General features: G+C 40.0%; 1 protein-coding gene across 2 annotated transcripts; it reads left to right on the forward strand.

Moving 5' to 3' along the window:
- Positions 1–74: 74 nt before the first annotated feature.
- PIK3R4 (phosphoinositide-3-kinase regulatory subunit 4) lies at positions 75–21,974 on the forward strand. Of its 2 annotated transcripts, XM_048300677.1 has the most exons (19): positions 78–936; positions 2,178–2,311; positions 2,481–3,063; positions 4,425–4,559; positions 6,476–6,697; positions 7,906–8,079; positions 9,246–9,391; positions 10,521–10,724; positions 11,519–11,720; positions 13,289–13,488; positions 14,430–14,640; positions 14,960–15,125; positions 15,575–15,739; positions 16,817–17,028; positions 17,313–17,444; positions 18,666–18,766; positions 19,759–19,847; positions 20,307–20,415; positions 21,360–21,974. In XM_048300677.1, the coding sequence occupies exons 1-19, from the start codon at positions 207–209 to the stop codon at positions 21,528–21,530; spliced, it is 4,086 nt and encodes a 1,361-aa protein (XP_048156634.1). In that variant the 5' UTR covers positions 78–206; the 3' UTR covers positions 21,531–21,974. The 2 variants fall into 2 exon arrangements, with proteins under 2 accessions (XP_048156638.1, XP_048156634.1); XM_048300681.1 differs by lacking the exons at positions 17,313–17,444; positions 18,666–18,766; positions 19,759–19,847; positions 20,307–20,415; positions 21,360–21,974 and adding an exon at positions 17,140–17,291 and having other exon boundaries at positions 75–936.
- Positions 21,975–27,334: the final 5,360 nt, after the last annotated feature.

Consider the following 27,334-nt stretch of genomic DNA (forward strand, 5'->3'; position numbering starts at 1 on the left):
CTGCGGGGGGACCCGCGCCTCTGGGGCCGGCCCGGCGCTGGGGCCTGGGCAGCGGCGGCGGCCGGGCCCGCTCGGGGCGGGGAGCGCGGCCCGCGGGCCCGGGCAGCGGGGCGGACCCGGGACTGCCTGAGATCCGCGCTGTGTTTGTCCGCAGGCAGACGCGCGAGAGCCCCGGCGCGGTGCCTGCGGCCGGAGGAGGTGCCGCCATGGGGAACCAGCTGGCTGGCATCGCTCCCTCGCAGATACTATCGGTGGACAGCTACTTCTCAGACATCCACGACTTCGAGTATGACAAGAGCCTGGGCAGCACCCGCTTCTTCAAGGTGGCCCGAGCCAAGCACCGGGAGGGGCTGGTGGTCGTGAAGGTGTTTGCCATTCAGGATCCGACCTTACCCCTGACGAGCTACAAGCAGGAGCTGGAGGAGCTGAAGATAAGGTTACACTCGGCACAGAACTGCCTCCCCTTCCAGAAAGCCACCCTGTCCGAGAAGGCCGCCATGCTTTTCAGACAGTACGTACGGGACAACCTTTATGACCGAATTAGTACCAGGCCATTCCTGAACAACATTGAGAAAAGGTGGATTGCTTTCCAGATCCTCACTGCAGTGGACCAAGCGCACAAATCTGGAGTCCGCCACGGGGATATTAAAACAGAGAACATCATGGTGACCAGCTGGAACTGGGTTCTTCTAACTGACTTTGCCAGTTTTAAACCAACTTACCTTCCTGAAGACAATCCTGCTGACTTCAACTATTTCTTTGACACATCACGGAGGAGAACGTGTTACATCGCTCCTGAGCGCTTTGTTGATGGCAGCATGTTTGCCACAGAGCTGGAAAATATGCGGGACCCTTCAACTCCTTTGGTAGACTTGGCAAATAGCAATCAGCGAACAAGAGGGGAGTTAAAACGTGCAATGGATATCTTTTCTGCAGGTACTTGGAACTATCAGGAGAGACCTGTGTGTTGTTTCTGACTAATGCAGTGCAGAAGAGTTTGGGTCCCTTTTTCGGGTCTTTTTTTTTTTTTACAGCAGGCTTGGAGATCAGCATGTTAAAAAACTTGTTTATTTTAAGCAAAGACCCAAACCTTTTTCATTCACAGAAAAATACTGACACAACACAGTAGGCTACATAATTTGTGTATATCACTATTGTCTGAGGAGGGAAATCACAAACTATTCTGTTATGGTTCAACTATGCTCTAGGAAAGAGGTGGTTCTGGAAGGCACAGACCATCATCTTTTTATGACAGAAGCATGTGCCTCATGGGGCCTGAGAGGAGGAACCAGTCAGTGGTCCAGTTCTGGGGGGACTGAGACAGCTTTCAGGGTAATTTGGCAATATTGGCTCTAGAAGCCCATTCTCATTTCCTTTTCCCCACAGGCAGGAGGTGGGAGCATAGTCCCACTTGCAAATACTTCTTAGAGTTCGACTGTGGGAGACTGCCTTGAGTCTTGGCTTATCTTGGGCAGTTTGAAAACCACGAGTTTAGCCCTTGTTTTTGGGGGTTTTTTTCTCCCTTAAAGAGAGTGAAAATATGAATCTAAAGGAAATGAGTACTTCATTTTACAAGTTGCTCTTATGGCCAAACTTTCAAGACACTCCACTAATAAAGCAGACTAGTGGGAGCAAACTGCAGGAGTGGGTTCTTTGAAGAGGTACTTTGTGTTGTGTACACAACACAGGGGTCTGTGTTTGGCAGTCATGTGTGAGTGAATATATGCTGTCTCCTGGCATCAGCTGTGGGAGCAGAAGTTATTTCTTTACCTTCTGTAAAAGGGTTGCTTAATTTTGACCTACTGCCCGATCCATGCTGACTTACCACACTCTTCTTCCACATGACAGTGATGTGGGCTCCTTTTCTAGTGATGGATTTTCCAGCTGGCAGGTGGCTGAAGTCACTGCCTCATGTTTCCTAATTGCAAACTCCTCTGCTGTTGACATGCTTGAAATATATTACTTGGGACATATTTCAGGCATCAAGTATAAAAGCCATGTTTTGGAGCTTGAGATGTTATCTCCTTTCTGCAAATTAATTTGGCAACTTGTTTGCCTTATTTTTAATCAAGCAATGAGTTGTTTATGGTTTGTTCTTGTCTGCATATAGAAAACAAAGTTAAAACATCTGTTTATAATCCTCTGACATCTTTTTTTCTTCTTTTTTTGTTTCCCAGGTTGTGTAATAGCAGAGCTTTTCACAGAAGGTGTACCCTTGTTTGATTTATCCCAGCTTTTGGCTTACAGAAATGGCCTCTTTTCCCCCGATCAAGTCCTAAACAAAATTGAAGACCGCAGTATCAGAGAACTGGTAAGGATGGACTACAGAATTAGAACCATCTGCGTGTTCTGTTTGTAGTTCACCTGCTTCTGTGACAGATTGCTTATTGGTTAGGTTTGGGTTTTGATGTTTTTGTATTACAAATGTCTAAACCTTTAATCTTTCTCTCCTGCTCCCTCCTACTTCTGCCTTTCTCAAGGTCACTCAGATGATCCATCGAGAGCCAGATAAACGTTTAGCAGCCGAAGATTATTTGAAACAGCAACGTAACAATGCATTTCCCGAAATATTTTACACTTTCCTTCAGCCTTACATGGCCCAGTTTGCCAAGGAAACATTTGTGTCAGCAGATGAGCGTATATTGGTCATACGTAAAGATCTGGACAACATCATTCACAATCTCTGTGGGCACGATCGCACAGAGAAGGCCGAGGGAGAGACAAAAGAGAATGGGCTGGTTATTCTAGTGTCTGTGATAACATCCTGTTTACAGACTCTCAAATACTGTGATTCAAAACTGGCTGCTTTGGAGCTGATTCTTCATTTAGCACCAAGATTAAGTGTAGAGATTCTTCTGGATCGTATTACTCCTTATCTGTTACATTTCAGCAACGACTCTGTGCCCAGGGTGAGGGCAGAATCTGTGAGGACACTAACTAAAGTTCTTGCTCTCGTCAAAGAGGTGCCACGCAATGATATTAACATTTACCCAGAATACATTCTGCCAGGCATTGCACACCTGGCCCAGGATGAAGCCACCATCGTCAGACTTGCATATGCTGGTAAGAGGACATCCAGTCAAAACTCCAAATCTTGAGCTTTTCTGTATTCTCTTAATTGTTTCTGTCAGTAAAACTCACCAGAAGTCTCAGAAATGACTGCAGCTAATGGCACCTGTACTCACATTGCATTAGCTCTGATTGTTTACCTAAAATGGCCTGGTGGAACTGAATAAATACAAAACTAACTTAAAGCATCAATGTGTTGCTGGGCTGCAGAGTTGTTTTCCCACAAAATGAAATTTGAAATGCAGTGGCTGAAATTAGATTATTTGCTGTGTAATAAACTGGCTTACACTGTAACAGATGTTTTCTTCAGATGTTATTCAGATATATGAGTTCTGCACAGTTCAGGAAGAAGCTTTGTAGTCATGCCCATGTTTGGTATTTACTATGTACCCTTACTTTCTGTGACTAGCACATTTTCAGGTGTGTTGTTTTAGTTTGGGGATTTTTTTAGTTGTAAATGTGGTTTTCAGTTGAAAATGCCTCAGGTGATGTTTTTGTTTACTAAGTAAACTGATAAAACTTGTATTGAATACTTTGTATACTTAATGAATAGAACCAATTGCTTGTGGTCACCGTGATCAATTTAAATTTCAAATACATAGATGTATTTAAAGGTAGTCTAGCTGAGGTAACCCCTCTTACTATGGTACACTTTTGGAAGTGGTTGGACTTGTGACTTAAGAGGATTTAGTCTGGGCTGTGGACAGGCTCCATTGGCATGTTGCTGTTGTTTTGGATGACACTCAGAACGGCTGCTTAAGTGGGACTTGTGCCTTGATGTCATTGTTCCTGTGCCAGCAGTGGCCTGACCCATATAATGCAGCCTGAGTTGCTTCAGCAGCTTCCAAATGGTGCAGAACGGTGCCAGATCGTCTGGATAGATACCCTGACAAGTGTTCTAAAAATGGATTCCAGCGTAACAAGTTGTTATTCCCTAGGATACTTATCCAGGTCTGGTGGTTTGTTGTTACTTTGCTGCACTCTACTATGTGGCAATGTTAGGTAATTCAGGCTATTTGGCCTTTACATTCTATCAAGTTATTTAGTCGCTAAACTGAGATTAAGTGGCATTTAGGGCCAGTTTTAGAAGTGTTAAATTAGTCTTTGTTACACCTAATATCATTAGGATTTTTCCACTTGTTTACGTGACAAAAGAACTGTGTAATTTGATGTATTGGTAGCTTTGCTGGGAGTCAACAGAAGTGGGTTGACCAGAGCACGCTGTGTAGTTTCAGTCCTGTTTGCCCATCATGACTGGTGTTGTCAATGGCTATAATCTCTCTTCAGGGGGATCATCAGACTGATGTAAATTGGGAAAGTAGAACAATTCTTAACCAAAGTGTTTTCCGTTGCAGAAAACATAGCATTGTTGGCAGAAACAGCTCTGAGATTTCTGGAGTTAGTACAGCTGAAAAATCTGAATATGGAAAATGAACCAAATGGTGAAGAAATGGATGAAACATCTCACCCTAGTGATAACTATGACACAGGTAATGTCACTTTTTGCCTGCTTATAATAGCAAATCATGGGCCAAAGCTCCCAGCTAGCACTGATCTGTCTCATCTCTCAAATCTTAGCCTTCCTATTAAATGGGAAGAATGTTTTGCCTTGACCAGTATCGAAGTGTGTGTGTTACAGCTTCATGCAGAGACAGACACCTCTGCTCTTAATGTTGTGAGAGACAAAAAAGTATAAAAATGAGCATATTCTTGTTCTCCAATGGTCCTCAAGGTATTTGACTGTGATGCTGACTGCCTGGTTGCATGTCCAGCTTCACTTCCAGCTTGTCTCATAAACAAGTCAGCTGCAAAAACATTCCTGTGTTCCAAATACTGCTTCTGTTGGTGTGGGAAGCACTGTTAGCTTTGGAAAACCTGTCAAATTCTAGCATAGTCATAGTGCTGTATTTTTTAGTCATTCTTCGTTTTCTGTCCCTACACCTCACAATTCTTGTCTTTTTGCCTGGCCAAACTAAATGGCTGGATTCCATTTGGCAGTAACATTACTGTAACTTTGTATTATAACTAACACAGAGAATGAGTTAAAATCCTAAGGATGGGTTTTCCTTTCCTTTCCCTTCAGAAAGACATGTAGTAATAAGTGACCTGTGTGTCATCTCCAGTGCCTTTTAGTGTTGCATAAATTCCCAGAAGAATGCTGGGCAAGTCTTCTAAACTGGGAAGAGTTTGTGGTTAAAAACTGTCATTTCTCTTCAGGGCTAAGTAGATCCATCTGTGACTAATCAGAGCTGGTAAACATCCTGCACATAATTCCATTTGGGGAAAAGACAATTGTCTCTTAACTAGTTGCAGGATGATACTTCAAAATAAAACAGCAATGAACCTACTAAAATGAAATATAAAAGATCCTCTTCAAGTTCCTTCACATAAGCCATGGGGTGCTTAGAATTGCTGAGGAGTGAGAGAGGAAGCTCCATAGTATGGGCTCTATTTCCAGGAAATGCTGTCCCCTATCCCTTGAGATAGCTTGGAGATGAAGGAAGTAACACAAGGAAGAAAGAAACTTGAGTAGTTCTGTTATTTTCACCCTTTCAGAAACCAAGCATGAGAAATTTGAACCCAGGAGGCAGATTTTTCATGTGACTGATAGACAGGGTCATGATAGAAAGCAAATTAGCTGGACTTCTGACTGCAGGCAAATGATAATCACCCCTCAAACCTGGTGCAGCAGTAGCTGAAATTTTTGTGTTACTTGTTTGAGATCCTGTCTGGTACAGTTTTCAATAATAGCCAGTGCATTAACAATCTGTTATTTCCATTTAGCAGAAATATTTTTTTAATTGTGTCGTGGAGTAGATGCCACAGGCAAGGCCATCAAATTTTTCATCGGTATTGTTAGGGTAACTGCAGAAATTTAATGAAACGGGAAGCACTCACTTTTTCAAATGTTCTTATATTCCGCTCTGTATGCTTAATGAAGTGAATCTATCTGCCTAACTAAAAACATACTCTTGATCTGTTGTCAGTTCACAAATTTTGAAACTCATAGTCAAACATATCAAACCAAAATTGCCTCAGAGCATTTTGCTTACTGTGGTAACGTTGCTGCTGACTCATTCTGATGCTTCTTCACATTTGCATATCACCTGTATGTATAAAATGAGCAGAATCATCTTAGTGGAAGTTGCAACAAGTTTAGAATAAATTGATCTGGGTAAAAATGTCTCACATTTCTCTACTCTTTGTCTTTGTCACTGCCTCATTCTTAGCCTGAAGTCTTTGGTAAGCCCTTGTTGGAACTGTTGAGGTTCTGTTGCATTGCCCATCTTACTGAGTCTGGTGTTCTTCAGGATGACCTGTCACTGTAACTCCTTTAGCAGCAGGTGGTACACATGCACATGCTGTTTCTCATCAGCCAAAATGTTCATCCTGTTGCCCCTTGCAGAGTTGCAAGCCTTGCATGAAATGGTTCAGCAGAAAGTTGTGACTTTGCTAAGTGACCCAGAGAATATTGTGAAACAAACACTGATGGAAAATGGAATAACACGTCTGTGTGTGTTCTTTGGACGTCAAAAAGCCAATGATGTTCTTCTGTCTCATATGATCACTTTCTTAAATGACAAGAATGACTGGCATCTTCGAGGAGCTTTCTTTGACAGCATTGTTGGTAAGTGTTTGGTTTCAGCTAAATAGAGTAGAAAGAAAATAACATAAATAAATTAACAGTTTCCAGGATATGAAAAAATAAGTCATATAAAAGTCATTTTTAATAAAGATTTCTAGAATTTATAAGAAAAGACTTTTTTTGAATTATTGGGTGGAAATGTTTTTTTAGGGAATGAAGATGAAACAATGTAGATACAAATATTTAATACATATGAGGCTGAGGCATTTAAGTCTAGGGTAGGTTAACATTAAAAAATTGGAATTTAAATCCTTTTTTTTGTCTTTGAATCTCTGCTACAGCCACTAGCTTGAAAAGCTAAATTATGGCAAGTGAATACTAGGATTTCTGCAAGCTCTATCGTAGATGCATCACTTCACATGTGTACATGGTCCCATTAACTTCAGTAAATCTGTTCATATGATGAAAACTATGCATTAGCATATGCTAAACATATAACTGGAAAAGTTTTTTTAGTGCCTTAAAACCTCATCTAAAGATTCCCGTCACTTCAGAAAACTTCATAGCAGTTAAAAAAATATTTTACCAGTAATGACATCAGCTGTTGAGTATATCTAATGCTTCATGTGTGTTGGAAATGATTCCACATGACTGTTGCTGACAGTCAGTGCTCAGGATTTGTGGGTCAAGAAAACTTTCCCAACTGCCAAGAGGTGATGTTGATAACTTATCAGAAATTGTTTAGAAGGAGCAATGGAGAAGCCAAAGCACAGGTCAGAGTGTCCTGGCTTCTTGCAAAAGACATAGAGAGAGATGTGAAGCAATTAAAAGTGAAGACATGTAACCTGTATTTTTAACTCCTCTCCTAGTATCTGTTCAAAACATCCACAGAAGAATTAAGATAAAGTTCTATGATTATATTTTTATTTTATTTCAAGCTTTTGCACATCTTTAAAACTGATCTCTCTAACTGGTGTTTAAGTAAGTGCAGGCACTGCTGCCTGTAGCTGGGAGCAGATGCCCTTCTGTAACAGTGGCACTGAGGGGATTTCTCTCTTCTTCCTCCCTTCCTTTTAGCAAAAGGTTGCAAAGTCCAGCTTTAAGACCTGAACAAGTATATTAATTATTACCCTATTAGATTAGATATGATAGTTATTTTATGTTTGCTCTCGATTCTGATGGGAAGACATAGTGTTTTCTGGTGTTTATCAATTTGCTTTGGATTCTTATGTGTTCTTTTTATGTTTCAGGTGTTGCTGCTTATGTTGGCTGGCAAAGCTCATCAATACTCAAACCTCTGCTTCAGCAAGGTCTCAGTGATGCTGAAGAATTTGTCATTTATAAAGCCCTCAATGCTCTTACTTGTATGTGCCAGCTGGGGCTCTTGCAAAAGCCCCATATTTATGAGTTTGCTTGTGATATTGGTAAGTTGGAATACTGGAGAATACTCTGTTTTCTTAGTAAAGAAATCTCAGTGCTACATAAAGCTACACTGTCAGTTTAGCTGTCCAGAATGCAAATGTGCAGTGCTGTTTTAGAATCTAAACAAAATTGTGGTAAGGAACTACTGCTAGTTGAACCATGTTAGTGCTCAGGAATCTAAAATAATTGTTTTGGTGGAACAAATCGGAAGTATCTTCTCAGATTAGTCCAAAACTTTCTGCTTTAAGAGCTTTCCTTGTTCTACATGACAACCTCCTATAAAGAAAAAATCCTGGTTGCTTCTGGTAGTCCATCAGGCACATAACTTGCAAATGCTTACAGATTAGCATATGAAGATGAGAGAATTCAGACAATCATGATCCTTTCTTACTCTAACACCATAAAAACCCATTAACTCAATACACTCTTGGTTGCAGAGTTGGTCTCTCCTTCCTTATCAGGCTTATCCATTTAATTTAGATGTGCCCAAGATTTACCAGCTATTTATGGAAAAAAAAATACCAAATGATCTTTTGAGATGTAGTCTGCTTCTTCTTAGTGTTACAGTTTTTCAAATGCACTCAGAGTTTGGGGCAGATGATCTGTGATTATGTCTCATGACTAGATACAATGGCTTGACAACAACTTCTTAAAGCCCACATAGTTAGAGGGACTTCTGGGTCTCATAATCTTAGAATATAAGTAGACTCGTCAGAGTCTATACTATACTATACTATACTATACTCTTCAGAATATAATAAGACTCTTCAAGGAAGAGAGGGAAAGCAGGAAGGAATAAAGTATTCACTTAAAAAGAAAAAAAACCCCACCAGTATTAGGATTCACTGTAATTGTCAGGATGTGGTTGATATTTGTTTTTGGATTTGTCTCCATTGCAAATCTGTAGTTGACAATTAGGGATTGAAATGAATAAATAGGGAAAATATGCTTTTTGGCCAGAGCAAGGAAACTGAGCAGCATGAGCACAGTGAAATCCATGAAATAATTTCCTTTGTATGAATGTTTTCACCTTGGTGCTCTGGAGGAGGGAAGGCTCAGTTTGGGAGTAATTCTATCAGAAGGAAATTACATCACAGGCTGCCATATGCAGGATGATCTCCTCTCTGCTATATGAATGATGTATTTTAACAGCCTATTTTTCTTTCAGCACCGTTCCTGTGTCACCCTAATCTTTGGATATGTTATGGTGCAGTTGGATTTATCACTGTGGTAGCACAGTATTTGAATATTGCTGATGTCTACTGCAAGCTAATGCCATACCTCCATCCTTTTATCACACAACCAATAATCCAGGTAATACTTCAAATAGTATTAATGGGAATATATCTTGACTAGCCATGATTCTTAAGTTTGTTTTGGCCATGGTCCTGGCTATAAGAATATTAGATTACTTTTTCTTCAGTTAAGATTGCAGGCCATTACAGATTTTTGATCTCTGCTGGCAGATTGATAGAATGGCCATTGTTTTCCATGTTTTAAAGACTGTTGTCTCAAATTTGTTGCAAAATGCAAAACATTTTACAAAGCCCAAAATCAACAGGTATGTTTTTGATTCAAGTCTCTTCTGTCTTGTTTATCGTCAAACTCCAGCAATATTGTGCTAGTTTATAGGAGTCTGAAAGGCATGAAAAGATGGCTGTGAAACAAGTGGGTTTTTGTTCTATGCTTTCTTCTACAAGACCAGTCAGTTAGGTAGTGATTGCTGTGCTTGTGATATCACCAGCACTGCTCCTGTGTTTCAGTGTTCTGCCAAGGGTCAGGGCACAATGCTCAGCATGAATGAATGAAGCCATTTCATATCAGTGCATGTCCAGGAATGACCTGCCTGATGCTGGTAATATGATCATATAGGCATCTTGGCATACAACTTCAGGACCTGTAGACTGCACCTCTCAGGTGTTTAAATAGATAAGAAATAGTTGCAGTACTTACATTGAGGAATGCATCCTGTGTTTAACATTTTGTTGTAAACCTTGCAGATGGGAACTTCACTGTAATAACATTTTTCCTTGTTCTATAATAACATTTTTCCTTGTTTACATGTTCTTTGTGCTGTGTTTTAGGCATTGATTGATAAATCTGTCTTACTCACTTCATGTTTCATTTTAGTATATAAATCTTTTCTGCTTCATTTTAGTATATAAATCTTTTCTTCGCTATGCAACACTATATTTAGCAGGCAAGTACTGGGTAACATTAAGTTGGATTGTAATGAAGTCCTTACTCTCATTTTGAAGTTGTTTCTCATGTGGACAGCAAGCTATGAGAAGCACTTTATAGGAAAGAGGGAAAGAGAATGGAGAAAGTCTGATATGACCAACACAGATCTTATTTTCAAGAAAGGAGACCAGTTGAATCTAGATGGTTTGTACAATTTATGTGGATGTCATCATGTTGACTGCTCTGTTGTTTTGAATTGCAGGTAGACAAAGAAATAGTCCTGTTAAGTGTACTTAAGGAGCCTGTCAGTCGTTCCATATTTGATTATGTCTTAAGATCAAAGGATATCACGAGCCTCTTTCGACACCTTCACTTGCGTCAAAAGAAGAGAAGTGGAGCTCTCTCTGAGTGCCCGCCCCCAGAGGACCCTGCCATTGCACAGCTGTTGAAGAAGCTTCTTTCACAAGTAATTGCATTTTATTTGTACTTTAAAAGTCAGGCTTGAGACAATTGAGCTCTGTACACCTCCACAAACCCTGACCTTGCAGCTGCTGCTGTGAGGGACTCCCAGTCTGAGGTTCTGATCCTCCAAGCCATTAACTTCACTGATTTCAGTATATGCTTGTGGGACAAGTTGTTCAGAACTTAAAGATTTTTAGAAGATCTGCCAGATATAGAGAAATACAAATACAACCCAAGTCTTTAAAAAATGTCTGTAAGTCTCAAAGTTCTGATGCATCTGTGATGCGGCAGCATTACAGAGCATTGCTGTGCATTGTGCTGCATAAAGGAGTATGTATTTGTCAAAGTGCTAGACATGTGGTGCCAAAAGCAAATGGAGCTGGAAAGTCTTGAGGCTTATGTGTGAAGAGGGAAACATAAAGAATCACCCACCCAAGGTGAGAACTGGGAAGAAAAAGGACTGTGCCTGCGTAGGTTTTTTTCCCCTATGGCTTGTGGGCTGTAAGCATGGTCTAGGTGGCAGCTAAGCAGATTGTACCAGATAGTGATCCAGCATTAAATTCTATTCTGCCCTTTCACTATTCCTAGCCCCATTCCTTAGGAGGAAAAATACTCTTACACTGCAGCAGCTTGCCTTATGTTTTGTATGAGTAATGGGCCGATGCTTTGAATTCTGAGGATGTGCTCTCTCCTACCACTTCTGAGCCAGTCATTAATTTTATTGCTTCTTAAATCTTCATGCCTTGATGCATGTTATTGTTAAAAGTGAGTAATATTACCTTTTCTTTTATTCTGTAGGGGATGACTGAGGAGGAAGAAGACAAACTGTTAGCACTGAAGGACTTTATGTTAAAATCTAATAAAGCTAAAGCCAATATTGTGGATCAGAGCCACCTGCATGACAGCAGTCAGAAAGGGGTGATTGACTTGTCAGCTCTGGGAATAACTGGAAGACAAGTGGATCTTGTTAAAACAAAGCAGGAGTCTGATGACAAGCGTGGTTAGTATATTTTGTGATCTATATAGATGAAGTATAGCCTTTCTTTCAGGGTGTTTTCAGTAAATCAGCCTACATAACTATCACCATCCTCACTAAGTTTGCAATAGGAAAATTACTGCTTCTGTTTGAAATGTGAGGTGGTGGAATGTTCTCTAATCACTGAAAGATGGGGATTATTTTTTCCCCTGAGAATACTTTAAATTATTTTGACTGCATGTGCAGTTGTTCAGCTGGTTGTGACAAATAGGACTCTAGTGACTCATGGCAACAGTGTAAATGTTGAAGGATACAATTCTCTCTCTTTTTCCTTTCAGCAAGTGCTAAGCTCTTTAACTGTGAAAATCCTGGGTGTTTTCTTGAGGTAGCCTGAGAAAAAAACTGAAAGTTTCCTCTGGCAACAGAGTTGCCAGCTGTTGCTCACCCAAGTACATGCTTTTTGGCCCTAGGGTTCTTCGTCGTTTCATCCATTCCCATTTTTACCTTTTTGCTCGCTCCTCTTTCAGCTCAAAAAACCTCTTTCATTTCCTTGTTCAGATTTGAAAACCACCTGCTGCTAACTATTCCAGTTCTCTGCATCCTCAAAATTCTTCTTTACCAGACAGTTTGAGCTTCCTCTTTACTCTCTTAAGCTTGTAGTTTCCTCCTCTATTACATCACTGGTAGGTTCTGTGTTTTTACATATAAAAATACAGAAATATCTGTAAAGCCGATAGCTATTGCCATCTTATTTCCAGAGTTAGGCTGATTTGCATATAATTTTAAAAGAAAATACAGAACTATAGGATTTTACATTTTTTTGCATATCCTTGAATCAGGAGTCAACATGATTTAAAACTTGGTGTATATGAAGTCTATATTTGAACTAATTTGTTTCACTCAAAGCTGTTACCCTCAAAGTCTTCATGCCTTTAACTTTTCTTCACTTTGTCCAAATTTAATTTGCCCCATGTTTTTATTTTTCTGTCTATATTTTACAGTTCTAAGTGACTCTAAAGGAATGCTGAAAATAAATAAATTTCCTATTTAAAGCAGTAACATACTTAAATCTACAGATGATGTCGCAATTGTGATGGAAAACTGATTGTATTTGATGCTAGCAATGATTTGCATACTGTGCTGTCACAAATTTATTCTTGATATCCCTGCTCATTGCAGCGTGGTTGGACTAAATGACCTTTGCAGCTCCCTTCCAACCCAAACCCTCCATGCTTCTATAAGAAAAATTTGTTATATGGTGGAGTCTAATCCTGCAGTCCTCTAGATGTAAGCTTTCCCTCTAGTGAAATGATTTATTGCATGAGTCAACTGTAGGATTAAGAAGATGTGAACACATGTGGCAGGTGCTTTGTTTTGTTTCCCTCATAAATGCTTGTCAGCTGACCTCCACAACATAGCAGTAGGGTTTTCTCTGTACATAAATAACAGTCCGGCATGTAAACATTAGACTTCCATGTAGTCTCAAAGTAATGACAATCCCGAGTGAATGTTGTCATGATAATGTTGGGCGGGTTGTTTTTTTTTTTCTTCTCCTCCCACCTTCTCCCTCCCTCCCTCCAAACTACTTATAGCTAGAAAGCATGTAAAGCAAGATTCAAATGTAAATGAAGAATGGAAAAGCATGTTTGGGTCCCTGGAACCAACAAACATCTCCCAGCCAATATCCAAAGGACATGGGCAAACTACAGATCCTGAAGCCATCCAAGCTGGGAAACCACTTCGTTCAGAGTCCTCAGCTGGCATTTGTGCCACTTTGTCATCCTCTCCTCAGGTATACCTGAAAAATACTATGTTCTCATTTTAAACTGCAATGATTCAATTGTTTTAAAGTCAAGTGGGACTATAGGGATGTGGTGTTCTTGTTTTGTTTGGAGGTTATTTGACACTGGCCATGCTATTGCCTGATGTCTTCAGCAAATTTGCTGACTTTCAAGTTCTTATTTTTAAAATAGGAGCTGAGAGAGGATTGAAGTAAGTTTAGTCTCTTGAACAGAAGAGCTTCATTAATAAATAGATGCTTTGCACAAAGAGATGGGGCTTTGTGGATTAGACAATTATTATGTAAACTTTTCTGGCAGGAAAGACGTTTCCTCAAGTTGCATGCCCTGATACATGTTGTGAGGAAGAGATATCATGATTTTAACTTGGAAATTACAGCTGCATTTAGACATCCTGTACCTGTAGTACGTAGTACTGGCTAGAGAAGAATGGGCTGCGAGTGTCTGTTGACACTGAACACTGTTTTCTGTTTGGGTTCTAGTTGGAGATTAACTTCTGCTAGCTTTAAATGAGTGTGACTGCTCTGAACTCTGAGGGAAACACTTCACACTTTGGTTTTTAAAGCCCAGTATAAACAAATTTGAGAGCTAACCTTTAATTCTCTTAGTCTTGAGAGCAATAACTGCCTCTGTAATATTCACGTTAAGAGATGTGCACAGCACATTACAGTTTCTTTAGATAAAATACAGAACAGAGTAGGTAAACAGGGTAGAATAAGAGAATTGTTAATCTTTTATATAAGTAATAATTTTCACTATTATTAATTGTCTTCATGCAAGCATGATTTTTTTTAATGCTAATTCATTGCTAATTGATTCAATAAAAAAGATTTTTCCATTTTTATTCACTGTGTGTGACCCAGAAATCTTACAAGGGGGATTTATCTGTGTGTAAAATGTAAGGCATATATTTTTAAGAGCTGATTTCTTACAGGTATCTGATGGAGCAGTTGTCCAGCCCAGGAAACCAACCCTGCAGGCCCTGAGCAGCACAGCATCCCCATCTGCACACCAGCTGCGCATCACTACCTGCAAAACTGAGCTGCAGCAGCTGATCCAGCAGAAGAGAGAGCAGTGTAATGCAGAGAGACTTGCCAAACAGATGATGGAGAATGCTGAGTGGGAGAGCAAGCCCCCACCTCCAGGTAGATCACAGGCCACTGAGGTTATTAGATAAAAAATTATATATAGAGAGAGAGATGAGAGAGAGTGCAAAGGATGAGGAAAAGAGGAAATTCTTAGTTTAGGAAATGTGTTTACTGTGCAGAACACCTATGACCTATTGTCTAATTTAGAATTGAGCAAGTAGGCTTTTGTCTTTAATATTTAAAATGCCTTAACACTGTTTTTAGTGCTGTCTGTGCTTTGCAGCTGTAATGACTGTATCCTGCTATAGCTGTTAGTGGATGGATCTAGGGGGACTTGCATGTTCCTAATTAGGTTGTGGTTTTGTTTTCCCTGTAGGATGGCGTCCCAAAGGGTTGTTGGTAGCTCACCTTCACGAACACAAGTCTGCGGTGAATCGCATTCGAGTCTCTGATGAACACTCCATTTTTGCCACTTGCTCAAATGATGGCACTGTGAAGGTCTGGAACAGCCAGAAAATGGAAGGAAAAACCACTACAACCAGGTACTTTAAAAACCCATGGTGTTTGGGGCTGCACTTTTAGAGTGAAAAATAAAGTAGAGCAGGGAGCAAAATATTAATTACTTGTGGATGTGCTGGAAATATCAATAAGGAGATATATTGGTGTTCCTCTTGGCTTGCATCTATAATACTAGATGCTGTTTCAATTAGTTAATAAAAGAAAAAATGCAAAGGGACTGCTCTGTAGGAATAATAATTACAGGCCTTTTGATTTCATTTCTGTACATATATAAATCTATTCTGGTGTTGTTGTTTAAAGCCAACACTGGCTTTTTTGCTTTCTCATTTTGGAACAGCTAGAAAATGTTATTTTCAGAGCTCTCTCAAGAGCCATTGGTTTTAAGTAGGTGTTTGAGAAGTAATTTTTTTTTAAGTACCATCAAAAATAATCTCTTTTTTTCTCTCCCCCTATTTCTCTCTGTCCTGTTTAGATCAATTTTGACATACTCTCGGATTGGAGGACATGTAAAGACACTTACTTTTTGCCAAGGCTCGCATTACTTGGCTATAGCTTCAGATAATGGTGCCATCCAGCTTCTTGGTATTGAAGCCTCAAAGCTCCCTAAATCTCCTAAAATTCATCCAATACAAAGCAGGTATGCCTTTAAAGCAGTTAAATCTTACCACACACAGAGCTCAAGCTGTTAGTATATTCCTCAGATAGATCTTTTAATTTGCTCTAGGCTTCTTGCTGGCTGAGCCCAGACTGTACTGGAAGGCTGTAATCCATGTTCTTATCCTGCTTCATAAAGAAGGGTTGAAAGGCAACTGTGCAGAGCTGACAATTCTTAGCTCTAGGATATTTGTACCTCCTATGTCACTGAAGGCATTATGAACTTGAAACAGCCCTTCTGAGTAGTTCTCAATTGTTTTATTTATGTACTGGGATTTGTTAGTTCCTTTGTTATAACCTTAATACTTACGAAGTAATTTTGAAGGTTCTTTTGCAGGTCATTAGATAAATGTTTACAGTTGTACAGCATGTGATTTGGCCTCAGACCTGCAGTTTTTCCTCTCAGGCTCTTAATGTGATAAGGTGGTAGAGATAGGGGTAATGAGATACTATTTAGGGGAGTCCTTGGGCTTGGTTTAGCTCTTTCTTACCTCCTTATGAGCAGTGTTTGAATATTTGGCACTGATGCTACAGCTTAATCTTCCAGTTTGAGTGAGAGATATGTCCAGGCCTCAGAAAGTACTCACAGTACTGCTGGTGGGGTCTCACAAGTGTGGAGCAGAGAGGGAGAATCACCTCCCACAACCTGCTGCCCACAGTTTTGATTCTTTTGTTGTGGGTGACTTTTTTGGCTGTGAGCACGCATTGCTGCATCATGCTGAGCTCCTCCTCAGCCAACATCCCCAAACCTTTTTGCTCAGGGCTGGTCTCGGTGTATTCTCCACCCAGCTTGTATTTATGCTTGGGATTGCCCTGACCCAGAGCACAGAGCTGTGTTTATGTTTGCAAAGAGCTGCTGACAGCCTTGCAGGTCCTATCAGCAGAGAGATTTGAGAGAGCATAAGCATCCATTGTACTAAAATCAGAAAGTTGTTTCTGGCAGATGCCTTGAGAAGTGACACAAAGAGAAAAAAGCTGCTCAGCATAAGCTATGGGAAGGAGTCTTAAACTTGGAGGGAGTCATACCTGTGTCTAAATTAAGTTTATTCTTTTAACCCAGGTCATTAGATCTGAAGGATGATGGCTGTGTGGTAGATATGCATCACTTCAATTCAGGAGCCCAGTCAGTACTGGCTTATGGGACAGTTAATGGATCTCTGGTTGGATGGGATTTGCGATCTAGCAGCAATGCTTGGACACTGAAACACGATTTGAAGTTAGGCCTCATAACTTCATTTGCTGTGGACATACACCAATGCTGGCTGTGTATTGGTAAGCCTGTATTTCTTGTTAGTTTCACTCTCTCTTCCCTACCCCCTCTTCCTTATGGTTTCCTCTTACAGTAACTACAGCTCAAGCTTTTTCTTGATCTGATTTTACTAGCGTATGCTTTTCTCAAACAAGAGGAGAGAAATACCTTCTCACCTATTTTTGGGAAGCACTCTGCCTGCTAAGTACTTGAGGCTGAAGGCCATCTCACTAGGAACAGCGCACAAAGATAAGGACAAAAACTCATATATTTATCCCTCTGACTAAGGAGAGCTTTTTCTCGCCAGGAACAAGCAATGGTACCATGGCGTGCTGGGACATGAGGTTTCAGTTACCTATCTCCAGCCACTCTCATCCTTCCAAGGCCCGAATCAGACGCCTGCTCATGCATCCTGTCTATCAGTCCTGGGTAATTGCAGGTAAAAGATGTCTTAAATTTACCTCACAACTGTCAGAGGTTGTGATTAAAGCAGCTTTTCTTTCAGCTTCTGCTTCAAGCCCTGGTGGGGAGCTGAAAAGAAAAACAGTAGGGTTTAGCCATTGTCAGAATGACAGACAATTCTCGTCTTCTGAGCATCACAACTCTCATGAGTGGCCCTCCCTGTGTGCTGTCTACCCCATCCCTTTTTAAGGACAAAATGTTGTAAAAGATAAAACTCAAACTCATGACATGTATTAAGTTGATGGGAAATCTGCCACCACCTTCTATAGAGCAAAAACTGAAGGTTTCCCATTCCAGTTCCCCCTTCAATCTAAGCCAGCTGTGTCATGGGTTAGAACTTCTGGAAATCTCCAAGATTCCTCATCTGAGGTGCTCACAGCTGCTTCATCCTCACTGCATGTGGCACTGTCATAGACTTTTATATTTTTGTGTCAGGAACACATTCTGAAATGGACAAGTAGCTTAAACTAATCCTACAAAAACAAAATGTATTAAGTTGCTGTAAAATAAGAGTAATTTGAGTTTCATATTTTACTTTCTTCTTAGGCTTCACTTCCTATTTTGAGTTATTAACCACCCTGGGAGATAAAACAAATTTCTTGAAAAAACATGCAAATAAAGCAAGCTTCACCATGCTTTCTAGTTTTTTTCCTTCCAGCTAAAGGCTAAATGAGTGACAAAGTTCATAATTTTGGATTATTATTAAAAAGTCCTTGCCTGCTAGGTTGCTGCCAGGCTTGTAAACAATCCCTTGAACTGAATTCTTTATCTGTCCACATGAGTGTGGAACTTCATTTTAGCTACTAAACTCTGTCACTTTGGATTGTTTTCTTACCTGCATAGAAGTATTCTCCGAAGTCCCTGATGACTATGCTGAACAAACCATCAATCCTTCTCAAAGAAGGCTGAGAAGTTATCTAGGGAGGAAAGTGAGGGTTTTATAAATTTTTTTTAAAGGATTGGGGATTAAATCAGGTTCCCTTTAAACTCTTTGATCTTTAATCAGGCACTTTTAATTATAGTGAAGCTGCTTTCAAGCAGTAAAACCAAAGTACTAAAGCAAGACTGGCACAAATGCTGCAGGGAGCAAACGGAGAGTGTCTCTATGTCATACCCTCTATGTGATGTCACTAGAGCAAATAGCAAGAACCACACAACCTGTTTTGTACTTTTTGCATCGGCTTTATCTTTCCTGTAGCTGTTCAAGGCAATAATGAAGTCTCCATGTGGGATATGGAAACTGGTGATCGACGCTTCACTCTGTGGGCCAGCAGTGCACCACCTCTTTCAGAACTGCAGGTCTGGTCTCTTTCTTTTCCAGTTTCTGTTGTGTAGCCAGAGTTAGAACAACCTTAGACTCCATGCTCTGCATCAGTACAGATCTTGCCCTGGCATTCATTTTGGCACTATATTTGTTTTACTTGTCAGAATTAAATCCCCTTTGTAAAACATCAGTGTAACCTGAATCCTCATTGGTACCTTCCACTGTCTATGGAATGTACTTGTAACCCTCACTTGTTATACCCACTCATGTTCTTAGAAAACCAGTGAGCTGTCAAGCCTGTAAAGATTATGAGAAAGCCAAAATTCATGGTGTGGCATCTTGTACTTATTTTTACTTGCTGTTCCTGGGACTATGCATACTTCTGTAAGCATCTGCTCTGTTACACATTCTTTCTGTAATATAATGCCACTACTACACTTAACTGCTAGTTGAAAGCATGAAGTGGCTCTTCTTCAAGGAGTTAAGTGGGGAAGGAGCAATCTGTAATATCGTTCACAAATACATAGACAAAAATAACTACAGCTGCTTCCATAAATGTTGTAAGTGCATATCTGGAATCTACTTAAACTTAAATTTGTACATGCTACAAAGATTGCAGGTTGAGTTCATTTTAGTCCTGCCCTTTTCACACAGGGAGCTCTGTGATCTAAGTGTTCTATATCTGTACCTTAATGCCTTCCTAGCCTAAAAATTTAAGTGTCCAGGTGCTTTTCAGTAGGATTTGCCTGCCTGATTCTTTTAAGAATGATTTCTCATCATTGAGAATGTAATTTCCAAGATTCAAAAAGAAACCATTACAGAGGGTTAACTGTTGCATTGCTCTGTAAAGTGTAAGGGAGCAATTTACATTGATATATTAAGATGTGGCCCATTAAAGTGACTTGGCATTTGCCAGAAAGATTTGGTAATTGGGTGGATGAATGTGGCAAGGAATACATTCCCTTTCTGAAGCATGATGACAGCTATTGGTGATAAGTTATTTTTATATATCCCTTTTCCCTGCTAGCCTTCTCCTCACAGCATCCATGGAATATACTGTAGTCCAGCTTCTGGTAATCCCATATTACTGACAGCAGGCTCGGACATGAAAATAAGGTAATGAAACTAAACAACTTCCCTGTTTGTCACCCTCCCCTCCACCCCTGCTAAATTTTGTACTAAATTTTGCCAAGCATTGCTTAAGTAATCTCTAAGAAGCCAAAACAATAATACTGAACATGTGTTCATTAGTAAACATCACTGAGCTGAGGAACTTGTTCTCAGCAAAAATGCTGCAGAACTTGGTGCTTGTGTGAAACACAATGTGGACTCTGAAACACAATGTGTATCCTTCTGTAAAATTCTTAACGGGCTGCATGACAAAAACTGAAATATAGCTCATGTGTGAGCTTGATATGAGTGTAGATTTCTCTGCAGCACTCCCTTCCACTAAGTGTAGAAAGCAGATAGCATTTGTGCCCACTCTTTCATCATAAGAGCATGACCACTTCTAAGCAGCTATTTTAAGCTGGTAAAATAGAACATCTCACCTTGATTTTGTTTCTTCATGTTTAGGTTTTGGGATCTAGCCTACCCTGAGAGATCATATGTTGTTGCTGGAAGTTCTAATTGCCCGTCTGTTTCCTACTACAGGAAGATAATTGAGGGCACAGAGGTGGTTCAGGTATTTTGCTTTGTTTGATAGACACCTATTCTGCTTGCCTTTTGGATGACCCTACCCTATGGATTATATTAATTGCATGATGTCTTTAATTATAACTCCCTCACTTTTACTTTTTGTGGATGGTGTCAGCATTGCATTTTCAGGCAGCTTGGAAGAAGTTACTTTACAAGAAAAACATAATCTGTTTTTGACAGAGTTGGACTCACCAAGCACTACTTGCATGCAGAAGCCAGAGTCATATGTTTCTTTTGGGATATTGAAATTTAGTCTTCTAGCACTTCTGGTTTTGATCAGTGTTTGAAATGTCTTTTGAGTGTAGAATCTTAGCAAGGCAATGTGAGATGTACTGGCACCAGGAAAATACAGTAGCTAAATGCTGCAGTTTTTGTTACATCTTTCAGAGAGACTTTTGGAACTGGCAGTGTTGCTAGTTGTTAAATAGCACAATGTATTGTTTCAGTTTGACAAATACTTCAAAGGTGACTAAAAAAAGTCAGTAGGGGTCTACCCAGTGTACTGGTTTTTTAGTGCTTCTTCTCAAACTTCTGAATTACATTCATGCTATTGAACCAGTTTTTATAAAAACTTTGGGGAACCAAGATGTATCTGTTTGTATAACTTCTTCCCCCTATTGGAATATCAAATCTTAGTGTCATTGAAATAAATATGAGAAAAAACCCCATTGTTTACCTAATCGAAGAGCTATAATGTCAGTTCAGATTAAGACTTAGGTTGTGTTTGATGAAAAGAAATGAACCAAGGAGTAATCCTGATAGAACTGTCAAAGGGTGTGAGGTTGTATGGTTGGGCATTTTCATTGGATTGGTTTTTTGTTTGAAGAGGTTTTGTGGTCTTCTTACACTGATAACCTAATATGGGCGACAGTTACTCTTGCAAATGCTCACTCTTCTGTAAATAGTATTTCTCACTTTGTTTTTCTACAGGAAATTCAGAACAAACAAAAGCTGGGGCCCACTGATGAGACCCCTCGGAAGGGTCCAGAGTCTCTCCCAGTTGGACATCATGATATTATCACAGATATCGCGACTTTCCAGACCACACAAGGGTTTATAGTAACTGCGTCAAGGGATGGGATTGTTAAAGTGTGGAAATAAAAGTTGTATTAATATATGGTATGTAAATATTTGTAATAAAGAAATAGTGTTATAATGAAGTTTTCAAGGACTGTTTCCAGTTAATGAAATGGAATGGACTTTAAAAACTATAGAAGTGATGATAAAATCAGTTACCTGTATCCTACCACCCTGTTGGCACTTCCTAATCACTTCTTATATTAAAGCTTTTTCATATCCATTGCATTTCCTTGAGATACCAAGGAATCTATGAAGAAATCACTTAGCCTGGTTTTGACTGCATTGTTCTTCAAGAATCTTTCAGGAAATTATTTAAGGACATCCCAAATGACACATTCTAAATGTGCACCAAGCAAAGAGCTGGTGTCTAGCTGCTCCTATGTTGAATCTGAGAAATTAAATAAGAACCAGTGCACTAATGTCCCTGTACATTCTAATAACTATAATAAAGTCCACTTGAGCTTCCCTGTTTGGTGCTTGGGTTTCTTTACATCCATGGTTCCTCTGCAGTGATTCCGCAGTCTCAGCTGCCAGAGCCATTGGGCTGTTCCTTGTCATTTGAGATCAGCTTAGCCTTGTGTCAATCCTCAACTGTGCTTTGCATCCAGCTTGCATTAAACTTGAGTCTAAGGCTAACCTCACCACCAGGACGATGTTCTCTGTCATTCAGTAGGGATATCAAATATAGACAAAATATGGCTTTCAGCAGGAAGTACTTTTTGTCATGGAATGTTCATGTGAGAGGAAGTCCTGAATGTCCGACAGGGGCAGTAAATGTTCTCACCACTCTCCCACCACTCTCTCTGATCCAGTTTTTCAGATACCCAAATCCTTTTCAAACTTAACTAACATTCCCCACCTGCATTTCCAGACTCTACTTTTCCCGCTAAAACAGGTGATTGACCCCGTCTGCATGGATGGACTCAGAAGGCCACTGACAACAAACAGCACTAATTTGATAGGTGTTTGAGTGTAGCTGGAGAAAAATGGAAGCCTACTTCTCTACAGAGTTTCTGATGGAAGCAGAGAATGCTCTTAACTTGTGAACTGGGTTCTTTGAAGAGACAACACATGAAATAATGACTTGTTTAAAAAGTCTCAGAATTCAGTGGAAAAAGACTCTGCCTGCTTTTCATTAGAGAGTGCATTACTTGGATAATTTAGTGTAGTAGGTAGACATTGCCCGAAGTGTAACAAGTTCAGAAGAGGAAGTGAGCTCAAGAACAGTGTGACATTTCTTTGCAGACCTTGTAATTTCTGCTCACTGTTATGCTGGAAAAAGTTTTTTCTTTGCTTTGTATAGAGGAGTTGGTGCTGTCCCTTTATGTTGTATGAATTCGGGAATAAGGAAGGTTTTCTCAGTCCACTTGTATCGCAGAGTAGCAAGGAAGAGTAAGTCAAGCTTGTTCTGCTGCTGTATCCATTGGGTGTGCAGCTCTGAACAGGTCCTTATACACATGGTGAAGGGAACCACCTCTTTGGCTGCATTGCTTGGTTAATGGTTTTGTCCATTGACAAAATAGTTTGATGAAAGAAGCAGATCAGGTTTCATCCACTGACACCATATGAAGCTTACAAGACATTTTAAGTAGTATGAAACACAGGACTCTTGAATGGTGGGTAGAGTATTAAAAAGAATTTGCAATATAACCTTATCTCCACAATGTTAAAATGATTTCTAGTGATCATTTAAAAGGTCATAAACCAGGAAAAGCAATGAACTATCATAACCAGTAAACTATGTCTGAGTGAGGCTTTTGCACATATATAGTAATGTTGTGGAGGAAAAAAATAAGGTTGTCAATTTTTACAAGAAATCTCGTTGGGCTTCAGTGGGACCACTTGTAGAGAAATGAGCTTTGCCCCAGCCTTAAGAAATGTCAGTATTTTCAAGCAGCACAGCAGTTACAGTTTCAGTAGCTCCTCTATCTGGTGTTATAATACACCTTTGTTGACTTTTGATTCTTTTTACTCTTGGTGTTTATAGACAGTTCAGAAGCATTTTGCTTAAGAGATGGCAGTATGTTAATAATACCTAGATCAAATATGAAGGGGGTTTTTAATATATTTTAGGTGAGCGTAGACATTGTTGATTTGAATGCCTGATGTAATTGAATTTATGTAAGTGAGCTGCTAGAACCACAGAATCAATTAGGTTGGAAAATATCTCAGATCATCAAGTCCAACCTTTGACCAGTCACCACTTTGTCAACAAGACCATGGCACTGAGTGCCATGTCCAATCTTTTCTTGAACACCTCCAGGGAAGTGACTCTACCACTTCTCTGGGCAGCCCATTCCAATGTCTAATCACTCTTTCTGTGAAGAAATTCCCTGCTATGTCCAGCCTCAACCTCGTCTGGTGCAGCTAGAAACTATGTCCTAGAGCTGCCAGAGCTGGTAGCAGCTTGGAACAGTTCAGTTGTTCTAGAGAAAACAGTTTCTGCATGTCTTCGTAGAAAAATACTATGTCTTCCGCTCAGTTTCAACCTTATTTGGTGATCTTTGTGAATCATATTGTATTGTATACAATTTTTTACCTAACAAATTCTGATCCAAACCCCACAATATGCACCCATTTAATCTTAAGGTGAATTCCATGTTTACCCAGTCACATCTAGGAGGAATATATTCCCCAAAGTTTATAAATTTTAATTTAAAATACAGCATTCTCACCTGATATTAGACAGCCTTTCACAGGAGCTTACACTGATACCATAGATACATGGATACCAAATGGAATAGAAAGCAGTAGCAAGGTGGAATTACTCCATGGGTGCATAGCTCAAGGTTGAAAGAGAAACAAATGTAGTAAAAGTCAGAAATACACTCACCTGGTGACGAGCCATGAATCCCTTCAGGACTCAGCACAGCCAGCAATTCAAGGGAGTAATCCAAATTATGAGGGAGTCAGAGGACACAGGAGTTTATACAACCCTGTAAGAAAAGGCAGGACGATTAAAGGCATGACTTGCAAAAATACACTTACAAATGTCCAATTTGCAGTACTTCAGGATTGCAGTATTTAATATTATGTTTGTGTTGGGATCTGGCTGAAATACACAGCTCTTTCTTCTGTTAGGACCCTGCATCATTCACTTGAAAAAGTTTCTGTCAGTGTCCTCACTGCATTGCCAATATTATGTCCACTTGAGGATCTCTGGTAGTTCGGGGTTTTTATGACCTTTGAGGTGTTTATTGCTGTTGCAGGACTCTGAGAAGCAGACCAGGCTGTAGACAGCCAAGGTGTAGGAGACAACAATGACTGGTTCCTACAGGGAGATTGTTGTATCTGAGTTCAGTGACATTGCCTACTAGAATTATAATTTCTTTCGTTATTTTAAATATTTGAGGTGTAGCTTCTGAGTGAAAGTCCAGGGAAAACAGTGTCAATCTGTGGGAGGCACAGGACATGTTGGCATACCTAAACCAAGAGCAAAGTGTCACAGACCACAAGGATTAATAGAAGTAGGTGTTTTTCTCTCATGTCTAATACCATTTTGACCCACAGACCCACAAAAAACTGCACCAAGACTGATCACATGGAAAAAAGTTGCTGGGTCACAGTCCAGGAAGACAGTAAGGTCTTCTCTGGTGTTGCCTGTAGTCCCAAACTTTTAAAATCAGATTATTTAAACTCAGGAGCACCTTTTAGATCAGGGTTAGGAAAAGACAACCATGCATGCGGGGCACTGCTGCACTGTAGACAGATGCCAAGCGGGAAAAAGAAAACAAAATTATGTTCAATAATATTTTAAAAAACTCTTACATCTTATAGAATACTACTCTATTAGTAACAAGGATTTTTCAACTACTAATTTACTGTTTCCTGTAACAAGGAAGGCTTCTGGCTTAAGTGGAATTGCTGATTTACCCAGTATTTCAGGACCTGTCTTTAATCTTTCTCAGAGTAGCAACATTGGTTCAGTCCCTGTTCTCCCTCCCAAAGCTAGAGAAGCGGCAGATAAAACTCAGCAGATTTCATCAATATTTCATCAAAAGCATCTCAGAGCTCAGGAGCTTGGTGCTTCAACCATAGTTCAAAACACATTTCAAGTAGCTGGCTAAACCAATCCCAAAGCCTGAAGTGCAAAACTGTCTTAGGAATTTTGCACAAAGATACAGGACATTGTGACAGCAAAACTAACCATGCTTAACTAAATAGAAGCAGTTCATGGCTCATCAAGGAAGGCAGCCTTGTTAGGTTATCTTTGGTATAGGAGTCTTGCCACATAGGTAAATATGTGAGCCGGAAAATTCCCATGGTGCAGGCAGAGCATAGGGTGAGCCAGGTAAGGCCTTCAAGTGGGTAAAGGGCAGTTTAACTGCAAGGGCAACAAGCTGGTGTTGTCACCATCCTTAGGAGCAGAGTTAAGTCAAAACAAGAAAATTCAGACAGGTCTGGAAAGCAAAAAGACAAACCAATCCAAATGAAGCAGGATTGAAGCAGGGAATGAAACAGGGAATGGGGCTCCCTGCTGATAGCATTTGACAGGTGATAGCCAGGTTTGTAATGCCACGGAATAATAGAGGGTGGCTTGTCTGGTTGCTGTGCAAACACAGAGCAAGATATTCAGATGGACTCTTAGGAAATCTGAAGAAGGCCCAGTTCATTGGGGCAGGTAATCATTGTGTGGGCAGGTATCACAGACAAAACAATGGGAAATATGTTACGGAGTCAAAAATTGAGCTTTTAACAAGGAGGTAAAGGCCCAGTACTGTCACAATATTATTTTCCAAAATAGCTTTCCAGAATCACGTACACTCCCCAAAAGAGACAATGTCTGGCCAGGGAAGCAGTGTATGGAGGCAGAACTGAGATTCAGTGAGTACGGGGGAATCATTTGTAGCTCCTTCAGGAAAGATGGTCTTAAACTAAAATTATACCACACTGCTGACAGTTACAGTTAGACTGGTTTTGATGAAATATTTAAAGGAAAGACAAGGGGAGAGGAGAACGGATGTGAAAGGGCATGATATTTGCAGTGACGTTTCTTCTGGGTTCATGTCAATAGAAGCTTTTTATCCTCAGATTAGGCCTGGAGCAGAGCTTGGCAAAACTCAAAAGGGAGGCTGAAGCAGCAGAATCCCATCAAAAGAAGGCATAGATTTTTCTACCAGAAAGGCAATTCCATCTGTGCTAAAGGAAATTACAGAGGCTGCAAAGGTGGAAAACACAATCACGAAAGACTCCATTTAACTGCCATGATGATGATGACATCCTACTTCTGTGTGACATTTAAACAAGGATAATATTTTCAGATAACCCTTTCACCGTAACATATTAAAGACCAGTATTAGGTAAAGGAAACCTTTCAAAAGTCATAAGTCACACTAAAATGGAAATCACAGAAAAATAGACTTTGGAAACCATATGTAAAATACAATATAGCAAGGCAAAATATATTCTCAGGAAAGCATTCTGAAAAATATAAAAGCAAATAATAAACTTCTTTCCAAATATATTGGGAATGAGAATCTGACAGTTTCTGTTTGGCCAATAATTGAGTAAGGTGTAAAAGAAGATTTCAAACAAAACAAGGCCACGGCAGATAATTAGATGGGTACTTTGCCTCTGTGCTCACCTTGGAGGATTTCAGGGGGTTCCTATACTAGAATCCTGTCCCTTTTCTGCCCATGTATGTGATGTGCCACAGCATCTCTCTGCCTGAAACATCTGCCAGGTTGGTAGGAGAGGTTTCAACCAGGAGTAAATTGCCAAGATCAAATAATTCTCATCCAAAAGATTATATGTTTTAAAGGGCATCAGGAATGAAACAGCCAAACTGCTAACTATGGTTTGGAGCCTCTTGCTTAAAACTGCTC

The sequence above is a fragment of the Corvus hawaiiensis genome, chromosome 1 (genome assembly GCF_020740725.1).
Source record: "Corvus hawaiiensis isolate bCorHaw1 chromosome 1, bCorHaw1.pri.cur, whole genome shotgun sequence".
Lineage (NCBI taxonomy): Eukaryota > Metazoa > Chordata > Aves > Passeriformes > Corvidae > Corvus > Corvus hawaiiensis.

Bases quoted from the DNA above. Each gene is read 5' to 3' on its own strand.
- PIK3R4 (XM_048300677.1), top strand. From the start codon at position 207: ATGGGGAACCAGCTGGCTGGCATCGCTCCCTCGCAGATACTATCGGTG. The intron at 6,698-7,905 runs GTAAGTGTTTGG...TTTATGTTTCAG, and splicing joins TTTCTTTGACAGCATTGTTG to GTGTTGCTGCTTATGTTGGC. The intron at 11,721-13,288 runs GTTAGTATATTT...AACTACTTATAG, and splicing joins GGAGTCTGATGACAAGCGTG to CTAGAAAGCATGTAAAGCAA.